The 26,909-nt window shown below is 49.6% G+C and overlaps 2 protein-coding genes across 5 annotated transcripts in view; both read left to right on the top strand.

The window, feature by feature from the left end:
• Positions 1–10,143, top strand: part of KIAA1671 (KIAA1671 ortholog) — a 254,784-nt gene extending 244,641 nt beyond the window's left edge. For all 4 annotated transcript variants that reach the window (XM_073006862.1, XM_073006863.1, XM_073006865.1 and 1 more), the window contains 2 exons: positions 2,928–3,010; positions 4,608–10,143. In XM_073006862.1, the coding sequence (XP_072862963.1) occupies positions 2,928–3,006 (79 nt within the window). In that variant the 3' untranslated portion in view covers positions 3,007–3,010; positions 4,608–10,143. The remainder of the gene's footprint in view (positions 1–2,927; positions 3,011–4,607) is intronic.
• A 2,800-nt stretch (positions 10,144–12,943) lies between these two features.
• Positions 12,944–21,540, top strand: CRYBB3 (crystallin beta B3). The gene is made up of 6 exons (XM_007975210.3): positions 12,944–13,262; positions 14,751–14,845; positions 16,053–16,171; positions 17,144–17,276; positions 18,906–19,048; positions 21,019–21,540. The coding sequence occupies exons 1-6, from the start codon at positions 13,106–13,108 to the stop codon at positions 21,182–21,184; spliced, it is 813 nt and encodes a 270-aa protein (XP_007973401.2). The 5' UTR covers positions 12,944–13,105; the 3' UTR covers positions 21,185–21,540.
• The last annotated feature ends 5,369 nt before the right edge of the window (positions 21,541–26,909 follow it).

The following is a 26,909-nucleotide window of genomic DNA, read 5'->3' as shown; positions in this document are numbered from 1 at the left end:
TAGAGAAAGGATTTCGCCATGTTGCCCAGGCAGGTCTCGAATCCCTGGGCGATCCTCTGCCTCCCAAAGTGCTAGGATTACAGGCATGAGCTACCGTGCCTGGCCTGACTTTGTTGTTTTTATTAAAATGATGTGTTCTCATTGTAAGAAATTCTGAGAACACAGAAAACTGCTAAGAAGAAGGTTAAAAAAAATAAAGCTCAAAAATAGTACCATGTAGATGGTGGCTACTCAAATGTATTCACTTTGAGAAAATTCATTGAGCTATGCACATTTTGATTTGAGTGGCTTTCTGTATGTGTTCTTCCATTTTAAAAAGTTTAAACAGGCTGGGCACGGTGGCTCACACCTGTAATCCCAGCACTTTGGGAGGCCGAGTCAGGCAGATCACAATGTCAGGAGATTGAGACCACTCTGCCTAACACAGTGAAACTCCATCTCTACTAAAAATACAAAAAATTAGCCGGGCGTGGTGGCGGGCGCCTGTAGTCCCAGCTACTGGGGAGGCTGAGGCAGGAGAATGGCGTGAACCCGGGAGGCAGAGCTTGCAGTGAGCCGAGATCGTGCCACTGTACTCCAGCCTGGGCGACAGAGCAAGACTCCATCTCAAAAAAAAAAAAAAAAAAAAAAAAAGTTTAAACAAATCTCACCTCCCCAAAACAATAATTATTGACATTCAATAAACAAAAGGCATCTCTGTTTGTCTTATGGGCATTGTATTGTTCAGAGTTCTCCAGAGAAACAGAACCAGTCGTGTGTGTGTGTGTAAATAATACAGTTGACCCCTGAACAAGGCAGAGATTAGGGGTACTGACCTCCTACCTAGTCAAAAATCTGCGTGTAGCTTTTGATTTTCTAAAACCTAACTACTAATAGCCTAGGATTGACCAGAAGCCTCACCCATAACCACATATATTTTGTATGTTATATTTTATATATTCTTACAATAAAGTAAGCTAGAGAAAAGATGTTATTAAGAGCATATAAGGAAGAGAAAATGTATTTCCTATTCATTAAGTGGAAGTGGATCATCATAAAGGTCTTCATCCTTCATCCTCATTGTTTTCCCATTGAGCAGGCTGAGGGGGAGGCGGAAGAAGAGGGGTTGGTCTTGCTGCCTCAGCGGTGGCAGAGGCAGAAGAAAATCCAAGTGGACTCACACAGTTCAAACTGTGTTGTTCAAGGGTCAGCTGTATATACATGCGCATATATATGTATGCACGTGTAGACGCTTGTATGTATGTATAGAGATTGGTTTTAAGGAATTGGCTCATGTGATTGTGGAGGAAGACAAGTCCAAAATCTGCAGAGTAGACCAGCAGGCTGGGGGTGCAAGGAAGAGTCCAAGTTCAAAAGGCTTCCCTCTTCTTCCTGGAAGGCCAGTCTTTCTCTTTTCTTTTCTTTTCTTTTGAGACGGAGTCTCACTCTGTCACTCTGGCTGGAGTACAGTGGCGCTATCTTGGCTTACTGCAAGCTCCGCCTCCCAGGTTCCTGCCATTCTCCTGCCTCCGCCTCCCAAGTAGCTGGGACTACAGGCACCTGCCACCATGCCTGGCTAATTTTTTTTGTGTATTTTTAGTAGAGACAGAGTTTCACCCTGTTAGCCAGGATGGTCTCGATCTTCTGACCTTATAATCCGCCCACCTCGGCCTCCCAAAGTGCTGGGATTACAGGCGTGAGCCACCGCACCTGGCGAGGCCAGTCTTTTTCTATTCAGGCCTTTAACTGAATAGATGAGGCCCTTTCATATCACGAAGGGTAGTCTGCGCTACTCAGCGCCTACTATTTAAATGTTAACCTCATCTAAGAAAAAATGTCTTTGCATAAACATCTAGAATAATGTCTGACCAAATATCTGGGTACACATTAGGTTTAAATTGATGCATAAAACTTACCATCAGAGACACTTACCTGGATAGAGGGATGGAAGGATGAATAGCTATTTGCATGACAAATGGATGGATGGAAATCATTTTATATAAGATAAATTTTTTGTTTTTTTGTTTGCGTTTTGTGGAGAATGGGGTCTCACTGTGTTGCCCAGGCTGGTCTCAAACTCCTGGGCTCAAGCTATCCTCCTGCCTCTGCCTCCCTAAGTGTTGGAGTTACAGGCATGAGCCACTGTGCCCAACCAAGATATATTTTTATACCTGCAGATTATCTCCTAGAACAGATATACTGTGATTTATTTCAGCGGTCCCCAACCTTTCTGGCACCATGGACCAGTTTTGCGGAAGACAATTTTTCCACAGACCGGGGTACAGGGGGTGGTTTTGTAATGATTCAAACACATTACATTCACTGTGTACTTTATTTCTATTATTATTACATTGTTATTATAATGAAGTAATTCTACAACTCGCAGTAATGTAGAATCAGTGAGAACCCTGAGCTTGTTTTCCTGCAACTAGACGGTACCATCCGGGGGTGACGGGAGACAGTGACAGATCATCAGGCATTAGATTCTCATAAGGAGCCCGCAACCTAGATCCCGCACATGCGCAGTTCACTATAGGGTTCACGCTCCTATGAGAATCTAATGCTGCCGCTGATCTCACAGGAGGTGGAGATCAGGTGGAACGTGAGTGATGGGGAGAGGCTGTGAATACAGACGACGCTTCACTCACTCTCCCACCACTCACCTCTTGCTGTGTGGTCCCCGTTCCTAACAGGCCGTGGACCAGTATCGGTCTGTGGCCCAGGAGGTTGGGGACCCCTGATGTATTTAATATTCCCCATTGTTGGACACTGGTTAATTTCTACTGCTCGCTTATCAGTCCCGTTAATACGTGCATCTTTGCCACCTCCGAGTGCTTGCCGCAGCCCCGCCTGGGCCCAGGGATAGACAGTCGGGTACCACTCAGTCCTGCCCGCGAGGAGCCCACAGTCTGGTTTCAGCTAGTCTCTTACTGGCTTTATGGTTTCAGGTCGGATGAACCCTCTCCCCAGTGGCTAAAGGAATTGAAATCCAAGAAGAGGCAAAGTCTTCATGAGAACCAAGTTTGACCAGGTATGAAGGGGCTCTGCCGGGGAACCTGGGAAGAACCCTGCAGTCACAGGAATGGGGAACTCAGTTAGGGTGGCCAAGCCTCAGAGACTGGGGCTGTTGTACCCAAGGAAAGAGGCTGTGCAAGGGGAGAAGTGAGGGGTGGGGAGTGTTCAGAGTTCCTGTAAAGAGGATGGTGATGTCTGTTTCCATTTAGGGAGGAAACAAAGCTGGGCTGCCTGGAGTGGGTGAAAGGCACCAGGCCAGGAGGCAGGTGACCGGGGCTCTGGGCTCATGCGTTTGGCTGGCCCTTCTAGCTGCATCACCTTTTGTTAATAAAACAAAAGGGCGGGACATCAGAGGTTAGCTTAATTAGAAATGGTTACTTTTTTTTTTTTTTTGAGCTGGAGTTCCACCCTTGTCGCCCAGGCTGGAGTGCAGTGATGCAATCTCGGATCTCAGCTCACTGCAACCTCCGCCTCCCGGGTTCAAGCGATTCTCCTGCCTCAGCTTCCCAATTAGCTGGAATTACAGGCGCCTGCCACCATGCCCAGCTAATTTTTATATTTTTGTAGAGATGGAGTTTCACCATGTTGGACAGGCTGGTCTCGAACTCCTGACCTCAGGTGATCCGTTCACCTCGGCCTCCCAAAGTGCTGGGATTATAGGCGTGAGCCACCACGCCTGGCCAGAAATGGTTACAGTTTTTATGGGGAGAATGTTTCATGTACAGCCTATGTAGTTAAAAATCAATTTGAAAAAATATACATTAAAAAAATCACGATTAGATAGGCACTGGTGTAAGTTGCAAATGACTGAACATCATGAACTTCAGTTTCCTCATCTGTAAAATGGGTAAGCAGTGTCCACACCGCCAGGCTGTCCTCAGGGCCCACTGAGAATGTACCTGTGGTGCTTGACCGAGCGCTGCCTGATGGTACATGCACCATCAAAGTCAGCATTGATGTGATTAGCACAAGAGACTCACCATCCCTTATCCACAAAATTCCAGAAAGCTCTGCAAACAAAGCTTTTTCCTAACGCAGTGGTGAAACCTGACCTGAGTGAATATAATTCTACTTCGACTCTTTTTTCCCCACTTTATATGAATGTTCATAATACACTGCAGGCATATTATCTGCTTGATTATGCTGGTGTGTTACGTATGTGTATATATACGTATATGTGTATATGTTACATGATTATATATGATGCACATGTGTGTGTATAATAAATTCTAAAAATTATAAATTCCCAAATAAAACTATGCTTAAGGGATTTGGATAAGGGATCGGGACCTGTGTTTATTTTGTGTTTGGTGCAGTACATGTAATATCTCATTTAAGCCTCCAGCAACAACCCCTTTGAGGAAACAGGCTCAGAATTGAGACTGGAACCCTGATCTGACCCTAAATTTCGTGTTGGTTTCATGGTATTCCATGACTGCCACCCTCCTCACCTCCCCTTTCCCCCGACACAAAAAAAAACCTATTTTCTGACCTGAGGCTTCTAGGGGTCTCTTTATTGGAGAATATCAGGCGAGGTTTTAAGGCCTGATGGTAGAGAGAAATGGAGTCAAACGTTCTCACCGCTGACACCAGGACTGTCCCTTCCTCTCCAGGCAGGGAACCCTGCTACGTCTACTGAACAGAAGCCTTAACCGTCAGAACCCGCAGACGGGGCCGAGCTGCTGCCGTTTCTTCCTGCACAATGCTTACGTGCCTGGGCCCTTCCCGTTGGATTGAGAATGCTATCCAGTGCCCCCGTCCTCGCCAGGCTCTCCCTGGATCCAGATGGGAAGACCCAACCTCCAGGAGCACTCGCTCATCTCCCCAGACAGCACTTCAGGCTGGGAAAGGAGCCAGGCTGCCCAGAAATGTCTACGTGGGTGGTTTTGCTTTTTATGTAAAAATGTGTATTTCTACCTACTTTAGACACCTTCATCAGCCCCAAGAACATCAGCACGAGGCTGGAATTGCCTCCCCAGGTTCTGAAAAACACCTGAATTTGTGAAAGGACCTCCTCAGCCGACCCAGGGCAGGTCTTTTTTGGGAAGGACATTTCCAAGGAAGATCACACTGTTCATTTCCTGCTGTAGTCTCAATGCAAGGCATTACCGCCGAGTTGAGGGGTTTTATTCTTTTTTTGGGGGTGAGTTCCTTCTTCCCCTCGAGGAATCAGCAAGTCCAATTTTTAAACGTACCCTCCCTGATTGTGTGTATTTCTCTTTCTAGTGGGGCTGTGCGCGTCACTGGCCTACGTTATTGTATGTCATTTTTGTTGGCTTTAGAAGGCGATAAAGCAATAATTCAGCTAATTTTCTTTTGAAACTTGATATGTATGTATGTGTTTACGTTAAGGGACAGGAGGAAAGATGTGTGAATAATTTGTTCTGAAGTATCCAGTCACCTCAGGTTATCTTATCCCTATCCAAGCTGTTTAGAAGTTATAATTGTCGCTCTTGTATGTATTTCCCTGGCTTCTTTTCATTTGAGCTCTGGTTTCTGTAGGATGACCTTTGCCCCTTGGCCTTAAGGGTTCATAAACTGCAGCCCAAGTGGTGGTGCCTTTACCACTGAATCATCAGACCTGCCCTAGGAATCTTTTTCTCCAGAGTCTTCTTTGAACATGACCTGGGCTGCTGGCATGGAGGAGTTGTTCCAAACTGGCCTCAGAACAGATGCGTGAATGAAGGGTACTTTTTCTTTTGCTTACCTCATTTTCCCTCATTGAACTCCACCTGACCAAGTGCTTGTTTTGGTCCAAATGTGGGTCTTGCTGAAAGCCCTTCTCTGGAGGGGAGCTCCCCAGCGAAGGACTCTGGACAGAAATGCTGGGTGCTAGATGACAAATCATAAAGCTGGCCCTGCCTCCCTTTTTTCTTGCTAGCGATCAGCTCATTCCGGGGAATCCCCAAGACCTCTGGGGGCTCTAGACACTCTCTACCTTGTCTTTGTTTTTGGAAATGCCCAACACCAGACTCTTCCACTTCTGAGTCCTAAGGCTCTAGCAGATACCCAGATGTGCTTGGCTGGCCACCTGCCATGCCTGGACTTGCCATAGTCTATGTGCCAACCTTGCCTGGGAGATCCCCATCATGAGATGCTTGGGCAATTCATAGAGAGCCTGTGGCATGGGGTGGCGTTTCCTGATAGATCCACGCACAGCACTCGGGCTAGATACGGAAGTGGGGGCCATGTGTGCCCTCTACTCCCTCCCCACAGTTTCCTGAGAGGTGAAAGTCTTTCTGGATGAATCCATTATTTGCAAATGCTGTCAAAACATGCTTCCCTTTTCCCTGGCTACCTCTCAGGAGTTCATTTGTCTCTCCATCTCAGCTTCCTCCTTCATCTCCCTTTACCCCTCTTCTCTCTCTCAATGGGTGGATGGGCATGGATAGAAATCCTCTGTTTCTCTAGGTCAAGACAAACACCTAGGCCCTAGTGAGGCGGTTGTTGTTCAGCACCAGGGACAGCAACTGCAGGGCTGTGAGGCAGGAGCCCACCTGTTCAATCAGCTTGCTTTGGTTACTGATGAGCAATTGCCGGACCATGCCACCACCCAGCCTTTTACACCTGGGAGCCTCATGCATCTGGGTTTGGGCGTTTGGCCCTGCTTGATGATAGTTTGTTTTCTCGTCATTCCCTGAATTAGTCATCTAGTCATCTGTGGCCATTTGGGGATTAATTCCTGCAACTGCTTCATTTGAATTCTTTTTTAAAGATCCAGTTTCTGTTTTATAATAATTTGGATCTTACGGCTTTCTAAGTCAATAGGATCCCCTTTAAAAAATACCTAGGGTTGTGTTTTGTTTTGTTTTTCTGAGACACGGTCTTGCTCTGTTGCTCAAGTTGGAGTGGAGTGGCACGATCATAGCTCACTGAAGCCTCTAACACCTGGACTCAAGTGATTCTCCTGCCTTAACCTCTCAGGTAGCTGGGACTATGGTATATGCTACCATGACCAGCTAATTTTTTAATTTTTCTGTAGAGACAAGGATCTCACCATGTTGCCCAGGCTGGTCTCAAAATCAAACTTCTGGGCTCAAGCAATTCTCCCCCCTCAGCCTCCCAAAGTGCTGGGATTACAGACATGAACTACTGCATCTGGCCTAAAATACATTCCTAGTCTTTTGATGCTGACTTCTTATCTTGGCTGATGTCTGTCTTTCCTTCAGGTGGAAAGGACCCCTTTGTACCATCTCAAGCAGTAGGAAAGGAACTGCTCTTACATATATTGATGCTCCTCATGAAAACTCTCAATTCTTAATTAGTCATGTCTCAGCTCAGGATATCAGACAGGAAGGAAGCACACTTGAAAATGAGATTGACTGGAGATTTTTTTTCCCTAATCTCTCACACCTTAATTGGAAAAATAATCTATTTAATTCTGTGTTAATTAGGATATACAAAGTTCACCCTCCTTGAAAGTGACTAGGGCAAGCCCTGAAGATCTTCCTCACCTCCTTTTATTTTTCTGTAACCTTGTCTCCTCCAGCACTGCAGGATAGACAATCACAGTGAGTCAAGAATGACCCTCTTTCGTGCGGGCGCCGCCATGACCTCTGAACCCTGCTTATGAGCAGTGCAATGAAGTTAGAAGTAACTGATGATTGGGGGCCTTTGCAGATAGCTGGCAAGTGGGTAATTTACTTCTCCCTATTCTAAATGGAATGCGCTGTCTTTGAGGCTAAGCAAGGGGGTGTTGTACGCTAGTTTCTAGACTTTGCTTGGAGACCCCTTTGGAAATCCGTCTTCTTTTTAATCTCACTTAACATGCCTTAATAATCCGTGTGCAATGGAGTCATCCACTCCTCATCCAACCCTCCTCCCCGGGGACTTTGACTGTCCTCAATGAGAGTCTCATGCAGAATGGAAATCCTCCATATGTACAATCTCTCACCCCTCCTCATTTCTCTTCCTCCTCACCTCCGCCACCCCTTTGCACATCAGCATTTTGACAGCTGGTCTTTTGAGAAGCCCGTGTCTTTTTCCTCTTCAGTAGATACCCTTCTTCATGGTCTTTTGCCTAATGAAACAGAAGCCTTTGGCCTTTGAAAATCCATGACGAGGCCTCAGAAATCAGTATTGTGGAGGATTACTCCATGCCACCAGAGACACTCTGGTGAAAGAGAAACTTCGTGGTCTTTAGGATGTTGGGATTTTGAGTGGTAGCCTCAGGATTCAGGGAAAGGACAATCAGATGGTGGTGTTTTCCAGGGGGACGAGCCAAATCACGTGGTTTCAGACACTTGTGTTTTCCTTTGTGCCTCCCTGGAAGGGAGGCCAACTTAAGGGTATCACCAAGAAGCCAGAACTGAAATAGGCATGAGCCTGTGGTTGTCAACTTTACAGGCTGGGCAAGGGATTTAGAAAGACCCTTAGCGTGATTTTCCTAAAAGAGACCTCAGCTGCTCCGACCTGGTGCTGATAGGTGCTTTGTTGATCTATGCTTTAATATTTTTCTTTATAATATGTCCCCAGATGGCTCCTGAAACTAGTCATAATTACAAACTGTAAAAATCCCTCCTCCCCAGTGTAGACATTTAAACCAGAGTAAGTGATGGGGAGACATTCTGTGATCTCTGAATGTGCCTTCCCCCTCACCATGTGTTAAAACACAAAAGCCGAAGTTCCATGGCATCATGATTCCATGGGGCTGGAGGGTAGGACCCCCTCCACATCTAGAAGGGGATCTGCTTTGGGCTCGGTCCCGTTAGCGAGTAGGGGACCCTTGCTGTGTGCTGAGAGGCTGCTAGGACTCACCCAGTTGGAATTCTGGGCAGGCTCAAGAAGTCTAGAGCCACGTAAAAAACTGGTAGGCATGAATATGCCAGGTATTTGCCAACCTGTGTCTCCTTTTGCACCCCCCAATCCAGAGTTTTCTTTCTTTTGACTAAATTGGCTCCTGCAGGGGGAAGGGCAGAAAGCTAGGCCCTCTGCTCTGGGAAGTCGGCCTGAGGTTTCTGGCAAGTTAACTCTTAAAATCGACACCTCTCAGCCCACCCTCCCCTTTGGCCTTCCTAGAATCTCCTTCAGTGGTTGCTCTCCCACCTGTGCCATAACATCAACTTCCATGACTTGGACTGGCACTTCCTTGACAATCCCTGTTGGCATCACACCGGCTACAAATTATGCTGTTTTCTAAAGAATTTGAACTTTTTTCCTTCTTTTCTTGAAACAGGGTCTTGCTCTGTTGGCCAGGCTGGAATACAGTGGCACAATCATAGCTCACTGCAGCCTCCAACTCCTGGGCTCAAGCAATCCTCCCACCTCTGCCTCCGGAGTAGCCCAGATGACAGGCGCACACCACCACGCCCAACTGATTTTTTAAATCTTCTTTTTGTAGAAACAGGATCTTGCTATATTGCCCAAGCTGGTCTTTAACTTGGTCTCAAGCGATCCTCCCACCTCAGCCTCCCAAAGTCCTGGGATTACAGGCATGAGCCACCATGCCCAGCTGAATTTGAGCTTTTTAATAATCTCATTCCACATAGCCTTATAGATCCTGTAAATAGGGGGGTCACAAAAGTAATATATTGTGTTATGGAAGATAATTTTGTACTGTGCTGTTTCCTAAATCACAACAATATCCTAAAGTCATGCACTTCCCAGATGATCGTGATCCTCAAAACGCTTTGTAAGTTGGGGTAGGGTGTGGAAATACATATATATACACACAGACACACACACACATAAGTATAGTATATATTTTCCTAACCTTTCTTCTGGGTCCTTCCTCAGATCTTTGAGTCGCGATAGAAAAGGAACTTGAGTTCTTTGTGTAGGAAAGTTAAGCTTCCCGCCTGCGGTGTTCTTGCAATTGCCTTACGAATTCACAAGCTCTAGGAGTTCTGAACGGAAGGCAGACAAGAGGCACTTTATCCAATCCCAGAAAGAATCTCTACCCGTGGGACTGAGAATTCATCTAGAAAACCTTATATTTTTAATGTAAAAAAAAATGGGGCTTACCAGACCTCACAGAGTATTGGATGTCTACAAGTGCTTTTATATTTTGTAACTGTAAAGAGGTTTCATATGCACAGAAGAGCAGTTGGAAATCTGGTCAACTGCAATAAAACAAGATGACCTTTGCATGTACAAAGATGTTGCATTCAGACTATGAAAATAGCAAATAAAGCTTTGGTGCAAGCTGCATTGGAGAAGTCGGTGCGTCCATGTGTGAATGAATAGAGTCTCCCATGCATGCAGGCCCTGACTGGGGCTGGCTGAGTCAGTCTGTCCTGTGCTGAGCTGTGGGCCGGCCAGCAAGAGGACAGAGCTGGGGTCCTGGGAGAGGGTGTCCATGCAGAATGGGAAGCCATGGAAACAAGGCAAAATTTCCATTCAGACTGACAGGGGTTGAGTCCTCCTTCTGCCACCTCCTGGCTGTGGGATTTTCTTTTAAGCATTGGTTCTCCTTAGCTATACAATGGGAGTGATGATTGGGACATTTGCAGGTAAGAGTTTAAGGCAGTGGTTCTCAACTGGGTGGGTTGTGCCCTCCAGAGCACGTCTGGCAATGACAGGAGGCATTATTGGTTATCACGAGGAGGAGAGAAGATGCTCCAGGAAGTGAGTAGAGGCCAGGGATGCTGCTCAGCAACCTGCAATGCACAGGACCGCTCCCACCCTGACCCCACCACAAAGAATGACCCGACCCCAAATGGCAGTAGTGTCAAGGTTGAAAAGTCTGGACTGGGGAGATGTGGTACATCAAAGTGATGAGCGTGCAGTCGGTCCGCAAGATCCTGAAAGATGTGATGGGAGGGGGAGCCACGCCATCCCCACCTGCCTTCCTCCTTTTATCCCAGCTGGTGGCAACTACATCCCAACTCGGGGTCCAAACCAACTGTGCTTTCTGTCACCTTCAGCAGGAAGTAGCCCCTTGGCTTGAACTGTCCAGAGTAGGCAGGATGCTGGGAATAAAAGTCAAAAATAACAGATACTGTGCGCAGTGCTGTGCTTATATGACCTCCCAAAATGACCCAAGTAGAGACAAGGTTCTCCATTTATGGGTGAGGAGACAGTAGCTCTGAGACCTTCAGGAACTCGTTCAAGGTTACACGGATCTGTGTGATGCAGAGTCCGGCTGTCATCCACAGCATCTCACCACCATCTCCTTCCAGGGGGTACAGGGTAACTGGGTTTGTTTGTTTTATTTTGTTTTTGTTTTTGTTTTTTGAGATGCAGTCTTTCTCTGTCACCCAGGCTGGAGTGCAGTGGCGCGATCTCAGCTCACTGCAAGCTCCGCCTCCCGAATTCACGCCATTCTCCTGCCTCAGCCTCCCGTGTAGCTGGGACTACAGGCGCCCCCCACCACGCCCGGCTAATTTTTTGTATTTTTGGTAGAGACGGGGTTTCACCGTGTTAGCCAGAATGGTCTCGATCTCCTGACTTCGCGATCCGCCTGCCTCGGCCTCCCAAAGTTCTGAGATTACTGGTGTGAGCCACTGCACCTGGCCGGTAACTGGGTTTTATGCTGACTTGAGGATTTTAGCCAAAAACAAATACCAACAACAACAAAAGAAAACCTTGTTAACTCACTCCTTTGCTTCAGTATAATTTTATTCATAAAATAATCACTTATTAGATATTGATTACAGGCAAAATTATACTTTGTTAGACACTTAAAAAATTCTTGGAAGCGGCCGGGCGCGGTGGCTCATGCCTGTAATCCCAGCACTTTGGGAGGCTGAGGTGGGTGGATCACAAGCTCAGGAGATCGAGACCATCTTGGCTAACACGGTGAAACCCCATCTCTACTAAAACTACAAAAAATTAGCCAGGTGTGGAGGCGGGCACCTGTAGTTCCAGCTACTCAGGAGGCTGAGGCAAGAGAATGGTGTGGACCTGGGAGGCGGAGCTTGCAGTGAGCCGCGATGGCGCCACGATTGCACCACTGCACTCCAGCCGGGGCGACAGAGCGAGACTCTGTCTCAAAAAAAAAAAAAAAAAAAAAAAAGAAAAAAGAAAATTCCTGGAACCTGGGTGCAGTGGCACGTGCCTATAGTTCCAATTACTCGGGACACTGAGGAGAAAGGATTGCTTGAGCCCAGGAGTTTGAGTCCAGCCTGGGCAATATAGCAAGATCCTATCTCTTAAAGAAAATGTTTAAATGCCTGGATCTACCTTTTCTTTGGTCATAAATAAGTTGACTGTGATGGTCACTTTTATTTCTATTGAGGCTAAGCGCCCAGGCCCTGTAGCAGGCCAGCCCCTTCTCTCTGCTGTGTGATTCTGAGTACATGAATTCACCTCTCTGAACCTTTCTCCATGGATAAAATGGAATCACAATTCCTCCCCTAAAGTTGGCTGGGCGAGATTTCCACACATTGCTTATGAAGCTGACACAATGCCTTGCATGTAGTAGGTGTTCAATAAATGGTAGCTATTACTCGTGAATGTCTTCTGCAGGAAGAAAGTCAGTCTGTCAGTTCTGTGACAGTATCCTGTGGAAACGGGTGGGCGGATCTGTGCCCAGGTTGGAGAGTTTGTTTAGGGTGATCTGACTTAAAATTTAGGCCACATGGGCCGGGCGCGGTGGCTCACGCCTGTAATCCCAGCACTTTGGGAGGCCGAGGCGGGCGGATCACAAGGTCAGGAGATCGAGACCACGGTGAAACCCCGTCTCTACTAAAAATACAAAAAAATAGCCGGGCGAGGTGGCGGGCGCCTGTAGTCCAGCTACTCAGGAGGCTGAGGCAGGAGAATGGCGTGAACCCGGGAGGCGGAGCTTGCAGTGAGCCGAGATCCCGGCCACTGCACTCCAGCCTGGGCGACAGAGCGAAACTCCGTCTCAAAAAAAAAAAAAAAAAAAAAAAAAATTTAGGCCACATGGCACATGGAAAATGGAGAGTGTCTCGGGTCCCTCACTTTGAGAACTAGAATCTCTCCAAAGGTTTCATGTACCCCAATAGGAAATGGTGACCCCAAGAAACCAAAGAAAGGGAGCTGGTGGTTGTGGGGAGACACCGGAGGGCTGCATACCCTGCCCCTCGCCCAGTGCTGCTGGGTTTCCCACAAAGCCAGTGAGGTCCGTCTGCCCCCAGGAAGTCATCAGAGGCTGTGGCTGAGGAGACAGGCACTGGGGGCCTCCGTGGACCGCTATTGGAGTGAAATGGCCTGGATGAAATTGGGTGGACAGGGTGCTGCCTCAGCAGGCTGGGATGTGCTGGTCTGTCAGAAAGTGCTCATAAATAGCATGCCCCTTGCGAAAGCAGGCGAGTCTGCAGACGGCCGTGGATCCTCTGTTCTTCCCGAGGCTACAGCAACAGGTTCATTCTGGGATGGGTTGGGGGTGGGGAGAGAAAAGCCACCCTGGCAGGCCCGGACCTTTGGTGGTCTCTGTGGGACGTGTATGGCTGACCGTCTGCAAAACAACCAGGGCCTCCCTTAAGGGTCAGGTCCCAGTGAGAGGACCCTGACAGCCCAGCTGGGGGTGGAACAGGGGACCCTTGTCTGCAGTGGCCAGGGTCCAATCCCCTGGACACGTGCTTAGGGCAGGGGACCTTCCAAAACAGCCGCTCTGAGGGAGGGGAGTGGGCACACATGGTACCTGCCAAGTCCCCCGAGAGTCCCCTGTGAGCTGGACCAAGCCCTGTTTCCTGCTGAGGCTGGGACAGAACAGACAGCCTGCAGGCTGTGCATGGTTAGGCCCGTGTCCAGAGTATGTGGGCTGTGCAGCTGGGCATGCTGGGGTGGCCGTGCTGGGGTGGCTGTGGGTGGGTAACAGTTGGATATGGGGTGTAGATATAGGTGCCTTGTGTACCACTGTGGATGTCTGAAATGGGCAGGGGTGTGAGTGTGTGTGTGTGTGTGTGTGAGAGAGAGAGAGAGAGAGAGAGAGGAACTGTCCTGTGAGTCCACGGGTGAAATATGACTGATAGTGACCATAGAAACTTTTGTGAGTGTGTGCACGTATGTGTGTGTGTGCTGACAAACAGAACAGTCCTGTGTGTGTCCATGGTTGCAACAATGATAAGCGTGCTTCCATGTGACTGCAGCAGGGGCCTGTATTGCGTGTCACTCTCCCTGTAGCAATGAAGGAGAACTGTCGGTGTCTGGGTCTTGAAGTGGCTGGTACACAGTCGTATTCAATAAATGCTTAAGGAATGAGTAACTGAACGCAGGGAGACTGACCCAGATCAAGTGTCCAAGGAGCTGGTCTTACAAGCGCTTTCTCTAGAGGTCTGTCTGTCCATCTCCCGACATTTGGGGTCTCCTGTGCCTCCTGGTCACCCAGCCCAGAGCCTGGCACTGTGTAGGTGCTCATGGAATCTTTGGTGAACAAAGTAACCAGTGAACAAAAGAGTTCCTGGAGTATGGAGGTGGGAGAGACCCCTGTAGAGGAAACCCCCTGAAGCCCACCCTTCGGCCAGGGTCCGGGGATGGGACATCTGCAGAGAGCTCTGGGAAACCTGGGTTTCGGGGAGCATCTGGATCGGGGAAAAAGGGCATGGGCTTTGGAGCCAGGCCCGACCCAGGCCACTTCCTCTGTGTGCTTGAGGAAGTGGCCTCGCTTTGCTGAGCCTCAGAGTTCCCCTCTGTCCAATGGGGCTCCTGATCCCACTGTCTCAGTCCACGTGGCCCATGGTAGGTGCTCAATGGACGTTTGCTGAATGACTGAAAGACCGAATGTCGATCATAAGTTATGGCCATGCCCTGTGGGCAGCAAGGCTCTGTAGCTCATCCTGGACTCCAGTCACAGCAACACCTGGCTTCTCCCAGGTGGATCCAATGACCCATTTTCCTTTGATTTGAAGCCAGAGGTATTCCTGGGGAGATGGCGGAACAGCATGGAGCTCCTGAGCAGGCTGCAGCTGGCAAGAGCCATGGAGGCCTTGGGGGCAGCTACAAGGTACTGGGCAGGGAGGGGGTGAGAGGGCTGCTCCTGGGCCTCAGGGTCATTTTCCCAGCCAAGCAGCACCTCTGCAGAAAGGAAGAGCCATCCTTCCAACCACCCGGGCCAAGACAAATCACTCCGGGTGGGTCCTCTGACTGCCACCCTCCTGTTAAAAACTTGCTTCTTGACTTTGCTGCATCCTCCCTCATCTGCAAAACGGAAATGGTCACCCACATCCTGCCTGTGTCAATGGATCAGAGAGGCTCGGGAGTTTCTGGAAACACGGCTCTGAGCTCTGACTCTCCTGTCTGACCTCAGCCTGGTGTCTTGCCCTCTCTGGGGAAAAGGGCACAGGTTTTGGAGGTTCTCTGGACCTCAACAGCCCCATCTTCGAAATGTGGATGGTGCCCAGACATTGTGGCCAGAGTTGGTGTAAAGGCTAAAAGAAATGAGTGAAGCCAGCTAACAGAGGGAGGTGCCCTAGAAATCCGAGAGAAGGTTTGAATGTGTTGGCTCTGCCCTTTCCAAACCATCTCCGGGGGCTTTTTGGGAAACTATTCCAGACAGAGTCTAAGGATGGGTCAAATCCCAGTGCCTCCTCTTAACTTGCTGTGCAGCCCGAGGCAAGTATCTTACCCTTTCTGAGCTTCTTTGATCCCTTCTGTAAAATGACTAGAACAGATGTTCCCTGGGGATCTTCTACAAAGTCAGTTTGTGTTTCCAGGCGGGTGAGAGAGGCAAAACCTTGGTCTGCCTTTGCAGCCCCTCTCTGCCTAGGCTTGGGGCGGGCAGAGGTCTTCCCAGAGATTGCAAACAGGTGTTTCATTTTTTAAAGGGGGAAATTTCACGTTAAGGAAAATACAGATTTCTGAATTTTTCTCTTGAAAAAATTGGAACTTGGACCTCATTCCCTCATTACCAGAAGCAGCTTCATTTCCCCACCAACCTCTCGGGTTATTTCAGTCTGCTGGGCTCCCTACCTGGCTCCTGCCGGACATTAGAGTTGCAATCCCTCGTTTAATTGATCTCACTGAAGTTCCTGAACGCGTTTCCCTCCATGGCCATTAGAGGGCAGTGCAGGCCCGCTTCGGTGCTGGCTCCAGGCTGGAGAGATGCAGAGAGGATAAAGCAGATGGTACCTCTCTCTAATGCCCCAAGGAGGGGCAGAGGCTAGAGCCGGGAGCCCAGCAGAGGTGCGATGTTTAGGACGCTGCTCTTCTAGGTGATCGTGTACGAACTAGAGAACTTCCAAGGCAAACGCTGCGAGCTTTCGGCCGAGTGCCCCAGCCTGACCGACAGCCTGCTGGAGAAGGTGGGCTCCATCCAAGTGGAGTCCGGGCCGTGAGTACCTAGACCTCCAGTCCCTCGCCACAACCCTGAACCTTCTGGGAGTGTGGAGGCCCCAGTCTGAGCTCTAGATCTGTTGTGGGGCTTTTGACAACTCCCCTGCCTTCTCTGGCCTCATTTTCCCCATCCGTAAAATGAGAGTTGAAGAATTCTCTAGAATCCTAGATATCTGCAGCAAATCCCAGGATACCTGAGGTTGGAAGAAAAACAGCAAGGACGACCTAGTACCTAGCTCAGTGACTGGAACATGGGATTTAGTATTTATCATTATAATAATCATTGTAACACCTAAAATTTAACAGGCATTATGTCATTGAATCCTCAGGACCCTGTGAGAGAGGTGTCATTCTTATTCCCACTTTATAGATGGGGAAACTGAGGCCAAAGTGGGTAAGTGCCCCATCCATGTCCACAAGGCAGGCAGGTATCCCACCTGGGCCCTGAATTCCCGCCTTTGGATTGCAAGTCCAGGCTCTGGCACTAACCACCTGGGTGATCTTCGGCAAGTTGCTTCACACACCAGGCCTCCATTTGCTCATCTGTGGAATGGGGATAACAATGGTACGTACTTCAGAGAGAGTTTTTATGAAAATGAATGCAATGATGCAAATAAATACATATTAAAAACAACATAATACAAAGAAGAAGAAAAGGAAGAGGAAGAAGTCGCTGTCACCTATGGGTACTTATTGTGTGCCAGGCATTGTGCTAAAGACTTTTCTGAGTGCCTTGCACAGAGGCTAGATTCTCAGTAACATTCGCTAGGATGATTTTCTGGCCGAAAGTCTCAGACAGTTCCTGGTATGTCCTAGCAGCTCCTTTAATTACAGATCCAGGAATTAGCAGTAGGGTTGGAGGGAGGGTGCAAGGTTCAAGGTCAGCAGCTCTTGGATCCTTCTCTCACTAAACTTGAATGCTTCCTCAGCTGCAGCAAAGGTGACCCAGGCAGGCCTCTTCCTCCCTCAGGTGGCTGGGATTTGAGTCTAGGGCCTTCCGCGGGGAGCAGTTTGTTCTGGAGAAGGGGGATTATCCTCGCTGGGATGCCTGGTCCAACAGCCGTAATAGTGACAGCCTCCTGTCCCTCCGGCCTGTGAACATTGTGAGTATGGTTCCTGCCCACTTCTGGGTGTTCCTGGAAGCAGGGTGCACCGAGAGCTTTTCAGGAAAGCTCATTGCACGAGCTGGGCTGAGGGCTTGGCCCAGATGGACCTGGCCTGGGAAGGGCCCTCATATTTCTGATCTGAATAATTGTGTGGGACAAGAAGTGGGATATTGAATGGACATTGGGTTGGGAGTTGAGACACCAGGACTCACATCTTGAATTAAACCAGCATAACACTGGGACTTTTCTTTGTAACCCTATAAAAACGATGATCCACATGGTCCAGTCTCAAATCAGTATTGTTATCAAAGAAATGCAGTCCAGGAAATAACTTCAGAAAGTAACTTCAAAATACTTTCGGCCGGGCGCGGTGGCTCAAGCCTGTAATCCCAGCACTTTGGGAGGCCGAGACGGGCGGATCACAAGGTCAGGAGATCGAGACCATCCTGGCTAACACAGTGAAACCCCGTCTCTACTAAAAAATACAAAAAACTAGCCGGGCGAGGTGGCAGGCGCCTGTAGTCCCAGCTACTCGGGAGGCTGAGGCAGGAGAATGGCGTAAATCCGGGAGGCGGAGCTTGCAGTGAGCCGAGATCTGGCCACTTCACTCCAGCCTGGGCCACAGAGCGAGACTCCGCCTCAAAAAAAAAAAAAAAAAAAACTTTTGAGTTATCCACTTGTGTTTCTCTAGCACCTGAAAGGGACACAGTCACAGTGACACTAGTTATTTATTTATTTATTTATTTATTTAGACAGACTCCTGCTCTGTCGCCCAGGCTGGAGTGCAGTCTCTCTCTCTCTCTCTCTAAACATTTTTTATTTATGTATTTTTATTTCATTTTGAGTTGCAGTCTCGATCTGTCACCCAGGCTGGAGTGCAGTGGCATGATCTCTGCTCACTGCAACCTCTGCCTCCTGGGTTCAAGTGATTTTCCTGTCTCAGCCTCCTGAGTAGCTGGGACTGAAGGCACCTGCCACCATGCTGGGCTAATTTTTGTATTTTTAGTAGAGATGGCGTTTCGCCATGTTGGCCAATCTGGTCTTGAACTCCTGGCCTCAAGTGATCTGCCCGCCTTGGCCTCCCAAAGTACTGGGATTACAGGCATGAGCCACCATGCTTGGCCCACAGTGACACTTTAAACACCGCCCTTCTTCCTCCCCTGCTTCACTCATATCCAGTAGCTGCGCCAACCCTTTCTCTTTGTCACGTAACTGAGTCCTCCTTAGAGGGCAATGGAAGAGGGGAAACCGGGAAGATGAAACTGGCATCTGGTTAGGAAAGAGAGAAAGCTCATATGTTGATACTTTTGATCTCCGTCCACCCTCTCTAGGCCTCAGTTTCTCTATCATTTGAATGATGGGATTGAACAAGATCTGAAAATTCCTTTTCAATTTTATAATCTATGGCTCCAGATTCCTAAATCGACCAGCTTTGGGGGAATCTCCCCGTCCCTCCTACAGTGAATTTGGGAGTGGAGGCATCTCCTGAGTTCCTTCCCTCCTGCGGCAGGTTTCGGGGTGGGTGTTATTTTGTGGTGACCTGTTGATTCTTTCCGGCATCTGGAGTCTCCTTGACCTCTGTTCTGGATACGGGAGCAGCCGCTCACCCCACGATATTGCCCTCAGGATAGCCCAGATCACAAGCTGCATCTGTTTGAGAACCCAGCTTTCAGTGGCCGCAAGATGGAGATAGTGGATGATGACGTGCCCAGCCTTTGGGCTCATGGCTTCCAGGACCGTGTGGCAAGTGTCCGCGCCATCAATGGGACGTAAGGGACCCAACCCTCACCCTTGCCCCATCTTCTGGTCAGCCATGCCTCTGGCTCCAAACAGAATCAGTGCCCATACTTTCTTGCATGATTGATGTTCCCTGCACTCCTGACCCACTGAGATTTCTAGGCAGCCTTGACTTAAATCAAGTGAAATCTGTTCTCTCCACCTGTTCCCATCTGAGTCCTCCTTTTGTGTTTTTTTTTTTGTTTTTTTTTTTTTGAGATGGAATCTCATTGTCGCCCAGGCTGGAGTGCAGTGGCGCGATCTCAGCTCACTGCAAGCTCCGCCTCATGGGTTCACGCCATTCTCCTGCCTCAGCCTCCCCAGTAGCTGGGATTACAGGCGCCCGCCACCATGCCTGGCTAATTTTTTGTAGTTTTAGTAGAGACAGGGTTTCACCGTGTTAGCCAGGATGGTCTTGATCTCCTGACCTCGTGATCCGCCCGCCTCGGCCTCCCAAAGTGCTGGGATTACAGGCATGAGCCACCGTGCCTGGCCCCTTCCTCCTTTTCTAAACATCCCCATGCCCTTGAACTGATTCTTGAAATGTTTTTCCCTCTCACAACTCTTGTGCTTCTTACCAAGGGGCCCAGGATGTGTGCAGCTATTGAGATGTGACACAAGTTGTACAGAGGAGAGCAGGCTTATCACCTACCTCTTTCTAGGCTTAATATCACCGTTAATGCAGTCTTAGGATCACCTGCTTTTTGTTGGTGGTTATATCTCACTTGTGGGCTTGTAATCTGGGGTTGGACCTTGAGAGACGCCACCCATCCCTGATAATAATTTATTCAATAATTTTTTACTGAACATCTACTATATGCTGGTACGCAGATACAGAGAACAGCAAGAATGACACATAACCTCTGCCCTCAAAAAAATTACATAATCTGGGGCCAGGATCACCTCAGGTCGGGAGTTCATGACCAGCCTGACCAACATGGAGAAACCCTGTCTCTACTAAAAATACAAAATTAGCCAGGCATGGTGGCGCATGCCTGTAATCCCAGCTACTCGAGAGGCTGAGGCAGGAGAATCGCTTGAACCCGGGAGGTGGAGGTTGTGGTGAGCTGAGATCGTGCCACTGCACTCCAGCCTGGGCAACAAGAACAAAACTCCAGCTAAAAAAAAAAAAAAAAAAAAAAAAAAAGGGCCGGGCGCGGTGGCTCAAGCCTGTAATCCCAGCACTTTGGAAGGCCGAGACGGGCGGATCACGAGGTCAGGAGATCGAGACCATCCTGGCGAACACGGTGAAACCCCGTCTCTACTAAAAAATACAAAAAATTAGCCGGGTGAGGTGGCGGGCGCCTGTAGTCCCAGCTACTCGGGAGGCTGAGGCAGGAGAATGGCGTAAACCCGGGAGGCGGAGCTTGCAGTGAGCTGAGATCCGGCCACTGCGCTCCAGCCTGGGCGACAGAGCGAGACTCCGTCTCAAAAAAAAAAAAAAAAAAAAAAAAAAGATTACATAGTCTGATAGACAGACAAAGTAACAGGTATTCGCAACGTATTGTGATCAGGATTGTGATTGGGATGCACAGGGGGCTCTGGGAGTCCCAGTGAGGTACTCGATTCAGCCTGCAGGAGTCTGGAGACATCTAAATTGAGCTGTAAGGGATGAAAGTGGAAAAAAGGGGGAAGGAGAAGGATGAGGTGAGGAAGAACGTTCCAGGCAGAAGGAATCATTATTACAAAGCCCCCCTGCCCGCCCCCCACCACACGCACACAGCAGGTTCTGGGAAAGTAGAATAAGAGAAGCTGCGGTGTCGAGTCGTGAATGGGATGTTGAGAGGTAAGACTAGAGATGCTTTGGGAAGGGTCCTGTGAGCAGGGTAAGGAGTTTAGATTCGTCCCAAGGGCTCTGGGGAGCTTAGGGGGAACGTAGGCAGGCAGTGCATGGTCAGATGCTGGCTGGAGGCAGGGTGACTGGAAGCAGACCGTCCACATCCCAACCTTGGTCTCCCGGCAGGTGGGTTGGCTATGAGTTTCCCGGCTACCGTGGGCGTCAGTACGTGTTTGAGCGGGGCGAGTACCGCCACTGGAATGAGTGGAACGCCAGCCAGCCGCAGCTGCAGTCTGTGCGCCGCATCCGCGACCAGAAGTGGCACAAGCGGGGCTGCTTCCTCAGCAGCTGAAAGGCACCCAGACCTCAAAGACCCAGACCCACGCTGCGGGGGCTGCAAGGGCAAGAAGAGGAGGCTCCAGGGCTGGGCGAGGGCCGACCTGTCCACCCTTCCCTGGAATCTGCTCAATAAAGCCTGGGGTTGGTCCCCCACCTGCCATGTTCCTCGGCATCACTTCCTGAGGGAGCCAGGCCTGGGGCAGGACCTGTGGGAGAGGCGTGCTGAAGGAGGCTGGGGCTTGAGTTCTGAGACTCCCAGGAAGGGGCTGTGAACTTTGCCCATATCCTAGGCTCTAATCCTTTCAGGCAGAACCATGTGCTCCTACTGCCCTGATCTTGTGTTTGTCCGCTGGTGCGTGTTTCCACCTGAATGTCTGTCAGTCTACCCACCCACTCATCCATCCATCCATCCACCCACTCACCCGTGTGCCCATCCATTCATCTACTCACCCATCCATCCATCCATCCACCCACCCACTCGCCTATCCATCCATCCATCCACCCATCCATCCATCCACCCACCCACCCACCCATGTGCCCATCCATTCATCTACTCACCCATCCATCCATCCATCCACCCACCCACTCGCCTGTCCATCCATCCATCCACCCATCCATCCATCCATCCACCCACCCACCCACTCATCCATCCATCCATCCACCCATCCATCCACCCACCCACTCATCCATCCATCCATCCACCCATCCATCCACCCACCCACCCGTGTGCCCATCCATTCATCTACTCACCCATCCATCCATCCATCCACCCACCCACTCGCCTGTCCATCCATCCATCCACCCATCCATCCATCCATCCACCCACCCACCCACTCGCCTATCCATCCATCCATTCACCCACCCACCCACTCGCCTATCCATCCACCCACTCACCTACCCATTCGTTCATCCATCCATCCACCCACCCACCCACCCACTCATCCATCCATCCATCCACCCATCCATCCACCCACCCACTCATCCATCCATCCATCCACCCATCCATCCACCCACCCACCCGTGTGCCCATCCATTCATCCACCAACTCGCCTATCCATCCATCCACCCATCCACCCACCCATGTGCCCATCCATTCATCTACTCACCCATCCATCCATCCATCCACCCATCCATCCATCCATCCATCCATCCACCCACTCGCCTATCCATCCATCCACCCACTTACCCATCCATCCATCCATCCACCCACTTACCCATCCATCCATCCATCCACCCACCCACTGGCCTATCCATCCACCCACTCACCTACCCATTCATTCATCCATCCACCCACCTATCACCCATTCATCCATCCATGCATCTATCCATCCATCCATCCATCCACCCACTTACTCATCCATATATCCATTCATTCTTCCTTCCATCTTCCTATATTTATTCTTTCCATTAATTCATCCATTTTTCCTTCCACTCACCCATCTTTCTATCTATCCTTTTATTCACATATCCATCCATTTTTCTTTCATTCTACTTGTCCATCAATCTGTCCATCTGATCCTCCTTCCTCTCTCCCTCCCTCCTTCCTCCCTCCTTCCCTTCCTTTCCCTCCTTCCTTCCTTCCTTCCCTCCCTCCTTCCTTCTCTCCTTCCTTCCATTCATCTATCCATTATTTCCCCTTCCACCTCTCTGTGGGTCAGTCTCTGTTGTCATTAATGTATTGAGCAAATGCCATGCCCTGTTCAGTGTATTCAGCAAATGCCATGCCCTGTTCGAGGCCTAAGGACACAGCACAATGTCCTACCCTCCAGGTTCTCACCTTCTATAGGAGAGACAGAAAGTAAATAAACAGATCGATTAGGGCTATAATGTTGGGAGGTGGTAAATACCAAGAACAATAAAGTTGGATAAAAATATGGAAATGATGGGGGTGATGGCCAGAGAACTCTGTGCAGAGGAACCGAGACCTCAGTGAACCACTAGAACATTCCAGGCAGGGAAATAACAGGTGCAAAGGCCCTAGGCAGGAGTGTGCTGGCCTAACAGGAAACAGCAGGTCTGGAATGGAGTAAAAGACTGGGGGTAGGGGTCAGAGGGAACAGGATTAGGTCATTTAGGGCTTTGCAGACCATAGCAGACTTTGCTTGTTCTCTGAGGGAGGTAGCAGCCATGGAGCATTTGAGCAAAGTGAGCCATGGTCTGCATTGGGATTGAATAGGATCACACTGGCTAGGGTGCAAACAATACACTTAGTGGCCAAGGAGGGCTGCAGAGAGACCGGTTGGGAGGCTACTGCAGAGAGCCTGGTGAGCTGTGCTGGTGTGGTCCACCTGAGCCTCTCTCTCTCATGCCTCAGTATCTCTGTCCCCTTGCCCAGAGGCCTTCTGCAGCCGTGCCTAGGGTACTGAGTGCCCATCCCACCTCCCCCCACTGACCACTGCTCTGGGCCCCCGTGGATTCATCTGGGCAGTGGGAGTTGCTGGAGGGCTGAACAGACACTGGGTCAGTGCCAGGCATAAATGAAGTCATTATGTATGTATGTATTTAGAGACAGAGCCTCACTCTGTCACCCAGGCAGTGGCGCAGTCTCAGCTTACTGCAACCTCCATCTCCTGGGCTCAAGCAATTCTCCTGTCTCAGCGTCCCAAGTAGCTGGGACTACAGGTGCACACCACCACGCCTGGCTAATTTTTGTATGAGACGGGGTTTCACCATATTGGTCAGGCTGGTCTCAAACTCCTGACCTCAGGTGACCCACCCACCTCGGCCCCCCGAAGTGCTGGGATTACAGGCGTGAGCCACCATGCTCGGCCATAATTGAGTCTCTTCTGCCCCCAGGTAGGAAGAGGAGGGGCCTTCTGTCTGATAGCCAGCTGACAGCAGACCTCCTGCAGGCAGGCCCCGGGACCACCCCTCACCCATCCAACCTCCACGAGCCAACTCTGCATCATTTCCCTGACTTTGTTCCCCTTCTGTGCCCGGAGCCTGTCTCAGCCGCCTGCAGCCTCCCAGTGGGTGATGCAGCTGGTGTGTGGGAGGCCTATGGGGGCCTCAGGAAGGCGTCGAAAAGGATAGAGTAATTTTCAATTACTTTAACCTGCATATTTTACAAACAAGGTGAGAAATCACCTTGGCGTTTTCTGAGTGTATGGGAGACCTGGGCTGGGCATTAGGATCAGATGGAGCAGGGGTGCCCAGCAATGAGACAGATGGAAGGCAGGGGCTTGGCATCCCCAGTGTGGAGATACAGCACCCCTGTTGCCCACCCCTTTCTCCCCTCTGGACCCACCCCTTCCTCCCTTTTGCAAGGAGAGGCCTTGTCATGCTTTATTCTTTTTTTATCTTTTGAGATGGGGTCTTGCTCTGTTGCCCAGGCTGGAGTGCAGGGGCGTGATCATAGCTCACTGCAGCCTCTAATTCCTGGTCTCAAGCAATCCTCCTACCTCAGCCTCCTAAAGCACTGGGATTGCAGGCCTTACACCACCATGCCCAGCTAATTTTTAAAATCTACTTTTTGTAGAGATGACGGTCTTGCTGTATTGCCCAGGCTTGTCTCAAACTCTTGGCCTCAAGCACTCTTCCTGCCTCAGCCTCCTAAAGTGTTGGGATTACAGGTATGAACCAGGTGCCATCCAGTCTGTTATGCTTTTTTTTTTTTTTTTTAAAGCAGAGTCTCACTCTGTCACCCAGGCTGGAGTGCAATGGCTCTGTCTCGGCTCATGGCAACCTCTACCTCCCAGGTTAAAGCGATTCTCCTGCCTCAGTCTCCTGAGTAACTGGAATTACAGGTGTGTGCCACCACACCAGGCTAATTTTTGTATTTTTAGTAGAGATGGAGTTTCACCGTGTTGGCCAGGCTGGTCTCAACTCCTGATCTCGTGATCCACCCATCTCGGCCTCCCAAAGTGCTGGGATTACAGGCGTGAGCCACTGTGCCCAGCTTGTCATGCTTTATAAATCAATGCTTACATCATCTCTTTAAACCCTAAGAATGTCATTGGGAGGGAGGTGTGGTTATTAATTCTATTTCACAGATGAAGAAATGGGCTCAGGAAGGCAACATCACCTTCCTAGAGCCACACAGATAAGAAGTGGTAGAACTGAGATCTGAATCCTGAGGATTGACCCCAGAAAATCCATTCCTGAGTGCCATACACTCTGATGTATCCATAAAGGACAGGAAGTCACCAGGGACATAGAGTTGAAAATAATATCAGCAGTTGCAGCAGAAACAACGGTAATAATAGCTGCCACTATAGAGCTGCTGCCAAACCCCAAGCACATTATTAAGTGCTTTAGAGTTTCATCTTGACTCTACAGACAGGCAATAGTGATCCTCATATGCAGCAAGAGAAACTGAGACCCAGAGAGCTGAAGCAAATTGCCCCAAGTGCCACAGCTCTTAAGTGATGGGACCAGGACTCACATTCAGGTCTATCTCCAAAGCCTGTTTCTCTGCATTCATCAGCTGTTGATGCTGTGGTCGGCCAACCTAATGCCACTGCTGGTGTGGGCAGTGACTTCGTTTATTGAGCATCTACTATAGTCTAGGCACCAGGCCACAAGCTGTCCATGCCTGATCGCAGTTAACACCAACAGGGCCCATGACTGGCTCCTGGGTAACAGGAAGGCTTACAGCGAGGCTGGTTCGAGTGTGAGTCAGTGAGCTCACTCACCATGCCCACTCCCAGGCCAAATGCAGCCCCGGGGTCTGGAGTGGGGTTGATTCCAGAGGTAGGGTTCAGCTGCACTGCCAGATTCATGGCAGCCCCAGGCAGTCACTGATGTCCAAGTGACTCTATCCAAAGCCTCGCACCCATAATAACCATCTGTGCCAGGAAGCTCTTGTTCTTCACACGTACTCCCATACATTGTCCTATGCAGTCCTCAGCTCCAAGAGACTCAGAGTGAGGAAGCCAACTGCTGAGATCACACAGCCAGGGAGGGGCAGAACTGAGATTTGACCCCAGGCCTGTCTAACTCCAAAACCCTGCTCTTAGCCCCAACCTAGACAAAACTGTCTTTTTTGTTTGTTTGTTTGTTTATTTGTTTTGAGGCAGAGTCTTGGTTTCTCGCCCAGGCTGGAGTGCAGTGGCGCAATCTTGGCTCACTGCAACCTCCGCCTCCTAGGTTCAAGCGATTCTCCTGCCTTAGCCTCCCAAGTAGCTGGGACTACAAGTGCAGTCCACCATGCCCAGCTAATTTTTTTTGATATTTTCAGTAGAGATGGGCTTTCACCATGTTGGCCAGGCTGGTCTCGAACTCCTGACCTCGTGATCCACCTGCCTTGGCCTTCCAAAGTGCTGGGATTACAGGTGTTAGCCACCCCGCCTGGCCCTCATATTTTGTCTTCTGCAGGGCGGAACCTTAGAGTGACAGTGAAGCAAGAATATCCCTCAATTACAAGAGAATGAGGTTTAGTGCCAAGAGATCACTTTACCAGCTTAATTGAGAGGCAGTATTGCTTGGTGATTGCAGGCAGTAGAGTCAAGCGATCAGAGGAAGAGTGGCTGAGTTAGGCCCTTGATTTACACCACCTGGTTTCCTCTCCAGGCTCCACCACTCACTGTGTGCCTTTGGGCAAGTCACTTAACCTCGCTTTGCCTCATCTGTAACATGGAGCTAATAATGCTACCTATCTCATAAGGTTGTAGCAGATAGTAACCTGAGTTTACTTTGCAGACAGGGCTTAGAACAATGGGTAAAACCAATGACGCGCTCTGTACGTGTTCGCCATCCTCTTCTCATGATCATTTTTTCGATAATGAGAAGTAGGGCAA

The sequence above is a fragment of the Chlorocebus sabaeus genome, chromosome 19 (genome assembly GCF_047675955.1).
Source record: "Chlorocebus sabaeus isolate Y175 chromosome 19, mChlSab1.0.hap1, whole genome shotgun sequence".
Taxonomy (NCBI): domain Eukaryota; kingdom Metazoa; phylum Chordata; class Mammalia; order Primates; family Cercopithecidae; genus Chlorocebus; species Chlorocebus sabaeus.
Note: the sequence above shows the minus strand (reverse complement) of the source record. Positions and strands in the feature narration are given on the sequence as shown.